This window comes from Oncorhynchus nerka, linkage group LG14 (assembly GCF_034236695.1).
Source record: "Oncorhynchus nerka isolate Pitt River linkage group LG14, Oner_Uvic_2.0, whole genome shotgun sequence".
NCBI classification, from domain to species: Eukaryota; Metazoa; Chordata; class Actinopteri; order Salmoniformes; family Salmonidae; genus Oncorhynchus; species Oncorhynchus nerka.
The window spans coordinates 27,270,106-27,283,686 of record NC_088409.1 but is presented as its reverse complement, the minus strand read 5'-3'; the positions used below and the strand labels follow the sequence as shown (position 1 = coordinate 27,283,686).

Below are 13,581 nucleotides of genomic sequence, written 5' to 3'. Positions count from 1 at the left end.
GCAACTGATTCTGTTAGCCAGTTATATCAGGCCAATTAAATTATAATAGTATGAAACTATTCCACACTACAAGTCTAAGTAAGCAGAAGCACAAACGAATACTTAATGGCCGACGGAAGTTAGATGGGCCGGTAAGCCCCAACTACTGATACAGGTTTAGATATATCCCCCTAATGGTTCATTTAGGATTGGGGATAGAATAATCTGATTATAGATATGTGGTTAAGGTCAGTTCTACCTGGAGTGTTACGAAGCTGTGTCCCATGCTAACGTCTTTCAAACGGCCCCTACAGATTATACAGAAACAAACTCCTGCATCGACTTGTAAGACAGGGCAGCAACATGGTCAGAATGTAGCAATTCTGTACAGTGAATCATCCATGTTCTTTTTCAGGATCTGTTTAAATTCTTATTTTGAGGTTTATAGTGTGGTGCTCATACATAGAATTAGAAGAAACTGTTGAATGCACCTATGATAACATCTATTCTTTGGTGCTCATACATAGAATTAGAAGAAACTGTTGAATGCACCTATGATAACATCTATTCTTTGGTGCTCATACATAGAATTAGAAGAAACTGTTGAAAGCACCTATGATAACATCTATTCTTTGGTGCTCATACATAGAATTAGAAGAAACTGTTGAAAGCACCTATGATGACGTCTATTCTTTGGTGCTCATACATAGAATTAGAAGAAACTGTTGAAAGCACCTATGATGACGTCTATTCTTTGGTGCTCATACATAGAATTAGAAGAAACTGTTGAAAGCACCTATGATGACGTCTATTCTTTGGTGCTCATACATAGAATTAGAAGAAACTGTTGAAAGCACCTATGATGACGTCTATTCTTTGGTGCTCATACATAGAATTAGAAGAAACTGTTGAAAGCACCTATGATGACGTCTATTCTTTGGTGCTCATACATAGAATTAGAAGAAACTGTTGAAAGCACCTATGATGACGTCTATTCTTTGGTGCTCATACATAGAATTAGAAGAAACTGTTGAAAGCACCTATGATGACGTCTATTCTTTGGTGCTCATACATAGAATTAGAAGAAACTGTTGAAAGCACCTATGATGACGTCTATTCTTTGGTGCTCATACATAGAATTAGAAGAAACTGTTGAAAGCACCTATGATAACATCCATTCTTTGGTGCTCATACATAGAATTAGAAGAAACTGTTGAAAGCACCTATGATGACGTCTATTCTTTGGTGCTCATACATAGAATTAGAAGAAACTGTTGAAAGCACCTATGATGACGTCTATTCTTTGGTGCTCATACATAGAATTAGAAGAAACTGTTGAAAGCACCTATGATGACGTCTATTCTTTGGTGCTCATACATAGAATTAGAAGAAACTGTTGAAAGCACCTATGATGACGTCTATTCTTTGGTGCTCATACATAGAATTAGAAGAAACTGTTGAAAGCACCTATGATGACGTCTATTCTTTGGTGCTCATACATAGAATTAGAAGAAACTGTTGAAAGCACCTATGATGACGTCTATTCTTTGGTGCTCATACATAGAATTAGAAGAAACTGTTGAAAGCACCTATGATGACGTCTATTCTTTGGTGCTCATACATAGAATTAGAAGAAACTGTTGAAAGCACCTATGATGACGTCTATTCTTTGGTGCTCATACATAGAATTAGAAGAAACTGTTGAAAGCACCTATGATGACGTCTATTCTTTGGTGCTCATACATAGAATTAGAAGAAACTGTTGAAAGCACCTATGATAACGTCCATTCTTTGGTGCTCATACATAGAATTAGAAGAAACTGTTGAAAGCACCTATGATGACGTCTATTCTTTGGTGCTCATACATAGAATTAGAAGAAACTGTTGAATGCACCTATGATAACATCCATTCTTTGGTGCTCATACATAGAATTAGAAGAAACTGTTGAAAGCACCTATGATAACATCCATTCTTTGGTGCTCATACATAGAATTAGAAGAAACTGTTGAAAGCACCTATGATAACATCCATTCTTTGGTGCTCATACATTGAATTAGAAGAAACTGTTGAATGCACATACATAGAATTAGAAGAAACTGTTGAAAGCACCTATGATGACGTCTATTCTTTGGTGCTCATACATAGAATTAGAAGAAACTGTTGAAAGCACCTATGATGACGTCTATTCTTTGGTGCTCATACATAGAATTAGAAGAAACTGTTGAAAGCACCTATGATAACATCCATTCTTTGGTGCTCATACATAGAATTAGAAGAAACTGTTGAAAGCACCTATGATGACGTCTATTCTTTGGTGCTCATACATAGAATTAGAAGAAACTGTTGAAAGCACCTATGATGACGTCTATTCTTTGGTGCTCATACATAGAATTAGAAGAAACTGTTGAAAGCACCTATGATAACATCCATTCTTTGGTGCTCATACATTGAATTAGAAGAAACTGTTGAATGCACATACATAGAATTAGAAGAAACTGTTGAATGCACTTATGATAACATCCATTCTTTGGTGCTCATACATAGAATTAGAAGAAACTGTTGAAAGCACCTATGATAACGTCTATTCTTTGGTGCTCATACATAGAATTAGAAGAAACTGTTGAATGCACTTATGATAACATCCATTCTTTGGTGCTCATACATAGAATTAGAAGAAACTGTTAAATGCACTTATGATAACATCCATTCTTTGAGTTTATGGATATCCAATCATTGTTAAGTTAATATATGGTTAAACTACAAGTGTTTTGAAATGGAAGGGTTGCAGGTAAAAAGTCTGGTGTAGAATACCTTTTAATTTACATTGTTGGAACAACATTTCCATTGATGAAATTCACAAAAAAATCATCCAGGACATACAGTGGGGCAAAAAAGTATTTAGTCAGCCACCAATTGTGCAAGTTCTCCTACTTAAAAACATGAGAGAGACCTATAATTTTCATCATAGGTACACTTCAACTATGACAGACAAAATGAGAAAAGAAAATCCAGAAAATCACATTGTAGGATTTTTAATGAATTTATTTGCAAATTATGGTGGAAAATAAGTATTTGGTCAATAACAAAAGTTTATCTCAATACTTTGTTATATACCCTTTGTTGGCAATGACAGAGGTCAAACGTTTTCTGTAAGCCTTCACAAGGTTTTCACACACATGCAGATCTCCTCTAGAGCAGTTATGTTTTGGGGCTGTTGCTGGGCAACACGGACTTTCAACTCCCTCCAAAGATTTTCTATGGGGTTGAGATCTGGAGATTGGCTAGGCCACTCCAGGACCTTGAAATGCTTCTTACAAAGCCACTCCTTCGTTGCCCGGGCGGTGTGTTTTGGATCATTGTCATGCTGAAAGACCAAGAACACGTTTCATCTTCAATGCCCTTGCTGATGGAAGGAGGTTTTCACTCAAAATCTCACGATACATGGCCCCATTCATTCTTTCCTTTACACGGATCAGTCGTCCTGGTCCCTTTGCAGAAAAACAGCCCCAAAGCATGATGTTTCCACCCCCATGCTTCACAGTAGGTATGGTGTTCTTTGGATGCAACTCAGCATTCTTTGTCCTCCAAACACGGCGAGTTGAGTTTTTACCAAAAAGTTATATTTTGGTTTCATCTGACCATATGACATTCTCCCAATCTTCTTCTGGAACATCCAAATACTCTCTAGCAAACTTCAGATGGGCCTGGACATGTACTGGCTTAAGCAGGGGGACACATCTGGCACTGCAGGATTTGAGTCCCTGGCGGCGTAGTGTGTTACTGATGGTAGGCTTTGTTACTTTGGTCCCAGCTCCCTGCAGGTCATTCACTAGGTCCCCCTGTGTGGTTCTGGGATTTTTGCTCACCGTTCTTGTTATAATTTTGACCCCATGGGGTGAGATCTTGCGTGGAGCCCCAGATCGAGGGAGATTATCAGTGGTCTTGTATGTCTTCCATTTCCTAACAATTGCTCCCACAGTTGATTTCTTCAAACCAAGCTGCTTACCTATTGCAGATTCAGTCTTCCCAGCCTGGTGCAAGTCTACAATTTTGTTTCTGGTGTCCTTTGACAGCTCTTTGGTCTTGGCCATAGTGGAGTTTGGAGTGTGACTGTTTGAGGTTGTGGACATGTGTCTTTTATACTGATAACAAGTTCAAACAGGTGCCATTAATACAGGTAACGAGTGGAGGACAGAGGAGCCTCTTAAAGAAGAAGTTACAGGTCTGTGAGAGCCAGAAATCTTGCTTGTTTGTAGTTGACCAAATACTTATTTTCCACCATAATTTGCAAATAAATTCATTAAAAATCCTACCATGTGATTTTCTGGATTTTTATCCTAATTTTGTCTGTCATAGTTGAAGTGTACCTATGATGAAAATTACAGGCCTCTCTCATATTTTTAAGTAGGAGAATTTGCACAATTGGTGGCTGACTAAATACTTTTTTGCCCCACTGTATGTGTGTATGTATTATGTAAGAAAGACAATATATATGACAATATAAAGAAGCGTTTTAGTGGGAAAACAATAATTCATACAATGTTGGTCAGAAATGTGACATGCTGTGGTCTGGGTTCGAACCATTGATCTATTGATTGAACGTCAGATGAGTTACCGATTGCTCCATGGTGGTAGATAAAACAGTAATGACAGCAGATTTCACCCTGAGTGAGCGACTCTAAATCGTCATAATCGTAAATATTTCCATGCTAAACGGTAAACACGTTTACAGAAGTTTAATCTGATGATGTTCACTTGCCTCGGTTGACGTTCGCGTCACAGAACATTCAGAGCGGATTTTATTACAGCGCGACAGATACAGAAGCTACTCGCGGTTATGTTTTTCGTTATTGAGGTGTTCCTTTCGATCATCTGCCCGTTTCGATTGCTACAGTCAGTAGTGCTCTTTCAAGATCAGATATATCGAGGAGTAGCAGCATCATCTGTGAATATGATAGCTACTAATTCAATTCGAAGGGCTGTATTGGCATGAGAAACATATGTTAACATTGCCAAAGCAAGTGAAATAGATACTAAACAAAATTGAAATAAACAATAAAAAATTAACAGTAAACATGACACTCACAGAAGTTCCAAATGAATAGAGACATTTCAAATGTAATAGTATGGCTACATACTGTGTTGTAGCGATGTGCAAATCATTAAAGTTAGCTATTAGCTAACTTTCGCTAATATCAGGGATGTATTCACTAGGAACAAAACGGGGAAGTACCTTCCTGATTTTTTTCAATATAAACTGTTTTTTTTGTGCTACATTGCAAACCGTTTTCCGTTTGCAACTGTTTGCTGAGATGTGAACTAATGATACACACCATTGCCTCCTTGCAATTCGTTTTTTCAGCAAGTTCACTGATGATGCAGCAACAATGTATCAGTCAATATATGTATTTCAGACAATACAGGGTTTGAATCCTTTATCATGTCATATTCTATGGTACACTATTTCAAATAGGTCTGTCTGCAACTTGTATCTGCAATTGGTTGTAAAAATATCAAATGCTTGCTAAAAAAAACATCCGGTAGAGGTAAAATAGCACACAATTCCATGCTGTTTTGAGGGGTCATTCAATCAAAATCTCTTATAGTGATGTAGGGTGTTTACCCCAACTCTATTGCAGGATGAATTGCGTGTGTGTCAGTACACATTAATATGTGTGTATTTTCTGTGTGTGAGTGTACAGTCGTGGCCAAAAGTTTTGAGAATTACAAAAATATTAATTTTCACAGTCTGCTGCCTCAGTTTGTATGATGGCAATTTGCATATACTCCAGAATGTTATGAAGATAAATCAGATGAATTGCAATTAATTGCAAAATCCCTCTTTGTTATCCAAATTAACTGAATCCCCAAAAAACATTTCCACTGCATTTCAGCCCTGCTATAAAAGGACCAGTTGACATGTCAGTGATTCTCTCGTTAACACAGGTGTGAGTGTTGACAAGGCTGGAGATCACTCTGTCATGCTGATTGAGTTCGAATAACAGACTGGAAGCTTCAAAAGGAGGGTGGTGCTTGGAATCATTGTTCTCCCTCTGTCAACCATGGTTACCTGCAAGGAAACACGTGCCGTCATCATTGCTTTGCACAGAAAGGGCTTCACGGGCAAGGATATTGCTGCCAATAAGATTGGATCTAAATCAACCATTTATTGGATCATCAAGAACTTCAAGGAGAGCGGTTCAATTGTTGTGAAGAAGGCTTCAGGGCGCCCAAGAAAGTCCAGCAAGCGCCAGGACCGTCTCCTAAAGTTGATTCAGCTGCGGGATTTGGGCACCACCAGTACAGAGCTTGCTCAGGAATGGCAGCAGGCAGGTGTGAGTGCATCTGCATGCACAGTGAAGCGAAGACTTTTGGAGGATGGTCTGGTGTCAAGAAGGCCAGCAAAGAAGCCACTTCTCTCCAGGAAAAACATCAGGGACAGACGGATATTCTGCAAAAGGTACAGGGATTGGACTGCTGAGGACTGGGATAAAATCCATTTTCTCTGATGAATCCCCTTTCCGATTGTTTGGGGCATCCGGAAAAAAGCTTGTCCGGAGAAGACAAGGTGAGCTCTACCATCAGTCCTGTGTCATGACAACAGTAGAGCATCCTGAGACATTTCATGTGTGGGGTTGCTTTTCTGCCAAGGGAGTGGGCTCACTCACAATTTTGCCTAAGAACACAGCCATGAATAAAGAATGGTACCAACACATCCTCTGAGAGCAACTTCTCCCAACCATCCAGGAACAGTTTGGTGATGAACAATGCCTTTTCCAGCATGATGGAGCACCTTGCCATAAGGCAAAATGATAACCAAGTGGCTCGGGGAACAAAACATCAACATTTTGGGTCCATGGCCAGGAAACTCCCCAGACCTTAATCCCATTGAGAACTTGTGGTCAATCCTCAAGAGGCGGGTGGACAAACAAAACCCCACAAATTCTGACAAACTCCAAGCATTGATTATGCAAGAATGGGCTACCATCAGTCAGGATGTGGCCCAGAAGTTAATTGACAACATGTCAGGGCGGATTGCAGAGGTCTTGAAAAAGAAGGGTCAACACTGCAAATATTGACTCTTTGCATCAACTTCATGTAATTGTCAATAAAAGCCTTTGACACTTATGAAATGCTTGTAATTATACTTCAGTATTCCATAGTAACATCTGACAAAAATATCTAAAGACACTGAGGCAGCAGACTTTGTAAAAATTTATATTTGTGTCATTCTCAAAACTTTTGGCCACGACTGAAGTGTGTGTGTGAGACTAACATGACATGACCTGTGTTTCTCCATCCAACCAGCCAACACCCGCAGGCCAAGCCGCAAGGGGCTGAGGAACGAAAGGGACAAACCACTGCCCCCCCTGTTGGCCAGAGTGGGAGGCAACATTGAGGTCAGACTGCAGCTTCTATCATTCTCTCTCACCGTCTGTCACTCAAAAGAAAAATCGACATTGTACTCTTCATATCTCCCTCAACAAGAAGTCTTTTCTTTCATCATGTCTACCTCTGCCTGCACATTTTCCTCTCTCTCTTTACCACTTGTCTTTTGTCTCTTTCAGTGTGTATGTTGCTCTAACCCCCCCTCTCACACACACACACACACAGGTGTTGGGCTTCAATGCGCGCCAGAGAAAGGCTTTCCTGAATGCAGTGATGCGCTATGGGATGCCTCCTCAGGATGCCTTCACCACCCAGTGGCTGGTCAGAGACCTCAGGGGGAAGTCTGAGAAAGAGTTCAAGTGAGTCTGTGTTAACTTCTCTAGGGTACGGGGCAGCATTTAGAATTTTGGATGAAAAGCATGCCCAAATTAAACAGCTCTCTACTCAGGCCCAGAAGATAGGATATGCATATAATTAGTAGATTTGGAGAGAAAACACTCTAAAGTTTCCAAAACTGTTACAATAATGTCTGTGAGTATAACAGAACTGATTTGGCAGGCGAAAACCTGAGAAAAATCCATTCAGGAAGTAGGATTTTTGTTTTTGTAGTTTTCTATTCAATGCCATTATAGTATCCATTGAATTAGGACTCAAATTGCAGTTCCTATGCCTTCCACTAGATACCAACAGTCTTTATAAATAATAATTGTAAGGTATGCTTTTGCCGTAAAGTATTTTTTAAATCTGATACCGTGGTTGGATTCACAAGAAGTTCATCCTTAAACCAATGTAAAATAGTTGTATATTTTCTGAATTTTTCTAATGAGTATTTCTGTATTTGAATTTGGCGCTCTGCAATCTCACTGGATGTTGGCCAGGTGGGACGCTAGCATCCCACATACCCTAGAGAGGTTAATGTCGATGTTCTATCTATTTATGTGTGTGCGCAGTCTTTATGTGTGTGTGTGTTCCCAGGGGTCCGTATAACAGTATTCTCTCTCCCTCTCAGGGCGTATGTCTCTCTCTTCATGCGTCATCTCTGTGAGCCGGGGGCTGACGGAGCGGAGACCTTCGCTGACGGGGTTCCACGGGAGGGGTTGTCACGACAACATGTCCTTACTCGCATCGGCGTGATGTCATTGATCAGGAAGAAAGTAAGCAATGTGTTATCAATTGATCATTTGTTGTTTTGTTTTCATCTAATTGGTGTATGTATTGATTGTATTGATGTCCAGGTGCAGGAGTTTGAGCATGTGAACGGCCAGTGGTCCATGCCCTGGATGATGGAGCTGGAGGAGAACAGGAGGCTGGCAGCCATCGCTGCTGGAGAGGATGTCAAAACACCTTCTACTGGAACCCCCGCTGACACACAGCCCAATACACCTGCCCCAGGTACACACACACACACACACACACACACACACACACACACACACACACACACACACACACACACACACACAGTCCAACACCCCCACCCCAGGTACACACACACACACACGCGCACACACACACACACACAGCCCAACACACCTGCCCCAGGTACACACACACAGACACACACACAGACACACAGACACACACACACACAGCCCAACACCCCCGCCCCAGGTACACACACACACAGACACACACACACACAGACAGCCCAACATCCCCGCCCCAGGTACACACACACACAGACAGCCCAACATCCCCGCCCCAGGTACACACACACACAGACAGCCCAACATCCCCGCCCCAGGTACACACACACACACAGACAGCCCAACATCCCCGCCCCAGGTACACACACACAGACAGCCCAACATCCCCGCCCCAGGTACACACACACACACAGACAGCCCAACATCCCCGCCCCAGGTACACACACACACACAGACAGCCCAACATCCCCGCCCCAGGTACACACACACAGACAGCCCAACATCCCCGCCCCAGGTACACACACACAGACAGCCCAACATCCCCGCCCCAGGTACACACACACACACACACACACAGCCCAACATCCCGCCCCAGGGACACACACACACACACACACACACAGCCCAACATCCCCGCCCCAGGTACACACACACACAGACAGCCCAACATCCCCGCCCCAGGTACACACACACACAGACAGCCCAACATCCCCGCCCCAGGTACACACACACACACACAGACAGCCCAACATCCCCGCCCCAGGTACACACACACACAGACAGCCCAACATCCCCGCCCCAGGTACACACACAGACACACACACACACACAGACAGCCCAACATCCCCGCCCCAGGTACACACACACACACACACACACACACACACACAGACAGCCCAACATCCCCGCCCCAGGTACACACACACACAGACAGCCCAACATCCCCGCCCCAGGTACACACACACACACAGACAGCCCAACATCCCCGCCCCAGGTACACACACACACACACAGACAGCCCAACATCCCCGCCCCAGGTACACACACACACACACAGACAGCCCAACATCCCCGCCCCAGGTACACACACACACAGACAGCCCAACATCCCCGCCCCAGGTACACACACACACACAGACAGCCCAACATCCCCGCCCCAGGTACACACACACACAGACAGCCCAACATCCCCGCCCCAGGTACACACACACACACAGACAGCCCAACATCCCCGCCCCAGGTACACACACACACACACACAGACAGCCCAACATCCCCGCCCCAGGTACACACACAGACACACACACACACACACACAGCCCAACATCCCCGCCCCAGGTACACACACACAGACAGCCAAACATCCCGCCCCAGGGACCACACACACACAGACAGCCCAACATCCCCGCCCCAGGTACACACACACACACACAGACAGCCCAACATCCCCGCCCCAGGTACACACACACACACACAGACAGCCCAACATCCCCGCCCCAGGTACACACACACACACACACACAGACAGCCCAACATCCCCGCCCCAGGTACACACACACACAGACAGCCCAACATCCCACGCCCCAGGTACACACACACAAACACAGACAGCCCAACATCCCCGCCCCAGGACACACACACACACAGACAGCCCAACATCCACCCCAGGACACACACACAACAACACACAGACAGCCCAACATCCCCGCCCCAGGTACACACACACACAGACAGCCCAACATCCCCGCCCCAGGTAAACACACACACAGACAGCCCAACATCCCCGCCCCAGGAACACACACACACAGACAGCCCAACATCCCCCCACCCAGGTACACACACACACACACAGACAGCCCAACATCCCCCGCCCCAGGACACACACACACACACAGACAGCCCAACATCCCCGCCCCAGGTACACACACACACACACAGACAGCCCAACATCCCGCCCCCAGGTACACACACACACACACAGACAGCCCAACATCCCTGCCCCAGGAGGAGAGCACACACACACACAGACAGCCCAACCTCTTGCCCAGGACAAGAAACACTTCAGCCCAACACATTTATGGACACACACACACAGCCAAACATCCCCCCCAGGTACACACACACACACAGCCCAACATCCCCGCCCCAGGCACACACACACAGACAGCCCAACATCAAGCTGCCCAGGACACACACACAGACAGACAGCCCAACAGCAGCAGCATGGCGGTGAACATCCCCGCCCCAGGTACACACAGAAGACAGACAGCCCAACAGAGCCCCAGGTACACACACACACACAGACAGCCCAACATCCCCGCCCCAGGTACACACACACACACACACAGACAGCCCAACATCCCCAACCCCAGGTACACACACACAGACAGCCCAACATCCCCGCCCCAGGTACACACACACACACACAGACAGCCCAACATCCCGCCCCAGGTACACACACACACACAGACAGCCCAACATCCCCGCCCCAGGTACACACACAGACACAGACAGCCCAACATCCCGCCCCAGGTACACACACACAGACAGCCCAACATTTGAGATCTGGTACACACACACACACACACACACAGACAGCCCAACATGGCCCAGGTACACACACACACACAGACAGCCCAACATCCCCGCCCCAGGTACCAACTTCACTCTGTACACACACACACAGACAGCCCAACATCCCCTCCCCAGGTACACACACACACAGACAGCCCAACATCCCCGCCCCAGGTACACACACACACAGACAGCCCAACATCCCCGCCCCAGGTACACACACACACAGACAGCCCAACATCCCCGCCCCAGGTACCAACAGCCCAACACTGTACACACACACACACAGACAGCCCAACATCCCCGCCCCAGGTACACACACACACACACAGACAGCCCAACATCCCCGCCCCAGGTACACACACACACACAGACAGCCCAACATCCCAACCCCAGGTACCACACACACACACAGACAGCCCAACATCCCCGTACCAACCCCAGGTACACACACACAGACAGCCCAACATCCCCGCCCCAGGTACACACACACAGACAGCCCAACATCCCCGCCCCAGGTACACACACACACACACAGACAGCCCAACATCCCCGCCCCAGGTACACACACACACACACAGACAGCCCAACATCCTGCCCCAGGTACACACACACACACACACACAGACAGCCCAACATCCCCGCCCTGTACCAACGTCACCCTGTACCAACACACACAGACAGCCCAACATCCCCGCCCCAGGTACACACACACACAAACACAGTAAGATGGAAATATACTCAATCATTCTCACGCTCTCTCTGTCGCTAACAGAGGACCTCACTAAGTCTGAAGACACTGGCAAGGAGACAGAGGTAAAGAAGGAGGGAGAGGCAGAAAAGGACGGCAGGGTGCACAGCAAGACAGAAGACCCAGAGGTGAACATTCTTTATTACATTATACTGCACCCTCCGCTCAGATTGTGATGTCATCCCATCACTACCCCAATCCTCACCCCTTTTCCTCCTCACAGATTATTGAAATCCCAGACGAGATGGAAAACCGCTCTGAAAGGAAAGAGGCAGAGGGAGAGTCCTCCACCACAGAGAACGACAAAGAAAAGAACAAAGACACAGAAGAGAAGGAGGATAAAGAGACTGAAGAGAAGGAAACCAAGGAAACTCAAAAGGAGAACGATTCCCCCACTGAGGTCAAAGGTGAAGGGTCAGAGGCCACAGCAATGTCAGAGGAGGCCAAGCCTAAAGGTCAGTCGGGACAGTCAGGGTGACACAGATACTGTATTAAGGTCATGTCTCCTGTGGTTGTGACCCCTGACCTGTGTTCTCTCTGTTATAGTGGAGGAGAGCAAAGAGGAGAAGATGGACACCAGTCCTCTTGCAGAGGACAAGAAAGGTAGGTTCTTCTGTTCCTTACACACATTTATGGACACACACACACAAACAAACATATGCTGCTAACCCAGTATTCTTCCTCCCTTCAGAGCAAAAAGAGGAGAAAGATGGTTTGAAGACCGAGGAGTCTGGCAAGCTGCAGAATGGAGAGAACAGTAAAGAAGGAGTGGCAGCAGCAGCGATGGCGGTGAGTGAGGAGAAGAAGAAGGCTACCAAGCAGAGGTTCATGTTCAACATCGCAGATGGAGGATTCACAGGTACACACACAGATCTAGGATCAGCTAACCCTCCCCAACTCCCTAACCTTAACTAATAACCATTGGGGGGCAGGGGGATGCAAACTGTTCATTTTCAGTCTCTCTTAACATCTCTCTCTCTCTCTCCAGAGCTCCACTCTCTGTGGCAGAACGAGGAGAGGGCGGCGACCGTCACCAAGAAGACATTTGAGATCTGGCATCGTCGCCATGACTACTGGCTGCTGGCTGGCATCATACAGTATCCTTTCACTCTGTACCAACGTCACTCTGTACCAACGTCACTCTGTACCAACTTCACCCTGTACCAACCTCTCTCTGTACCAACGTCACTCTGTACCAACCTCTCTGTACCAACCTCTCTCTGTACCAACGTCACTCTGTACCAACCTCACTCTGTACCAACGTCACTCTGTACCAACCTCACTCTGTACCAACCTCTCTCTGTACCAACGTCACTCTGTACCAACGTCACTCTGTACCAACGTCACCCTGTACCAACGTCACCCTGTACCAACTTCACCCTGTACCAACGTCACTCTGTACCAACCTCACTCTGTACCAACCTCACTCTGTACCAACGTCACTCTGTACCAACGTCACC

The 13,581-nt window shown here is 45.7% G+C and overlaps 1 protein-coding gene across 3 annotated transcripts in view; it reads left to right on the top strand.

The window, feature by feature from the left end:
* LOC115125707 (chromodomain-helicase-DNA-binding protein 4-like) overlaps positions 1-13,581 on the top strand; it is a 92,380-nt gene that overhangs the window by 75,023 nt on the left and 3,776 nt on the right. For all 3 annotated transcript variants that reach the window (XM_065027886.1, XM_065027885.1, XM_065027884.1), the window contains 9 exons: positions 7,289-7,380; positions 7,595-7,728; positions 8,379-8,523; positions 8,605-8,761; positions 12,146-12,249; positions 12,345-12,576; positions 12,668-12,724; positions 12,813-12,980; positions 13,110-13,218. In XM_065027886.1, coding sequence (XP_064883958.1) covers positions 7,289-7,380; positions 7,595-7,728; positions 8,379-8,523; positions 8,605-8,761; positions 12,146-12,249; positions 12,345-12,576; positions 12,668-12,724; positions 12,813-12,980; positions 13,110-13,218 — 1,198 coding nt within the window. The remainder of the gene's footprint in view (positions 1-7,288; positions 7,381-7,594; positions 7,729-8,378; positions 8,524-8,604; positions 8,762-12,145; positions 12,250-12,344; positions 12,577-12,667; positions 12,725-12,812; positions 12,981-13,109; positions 13,219-13,581) is intronic.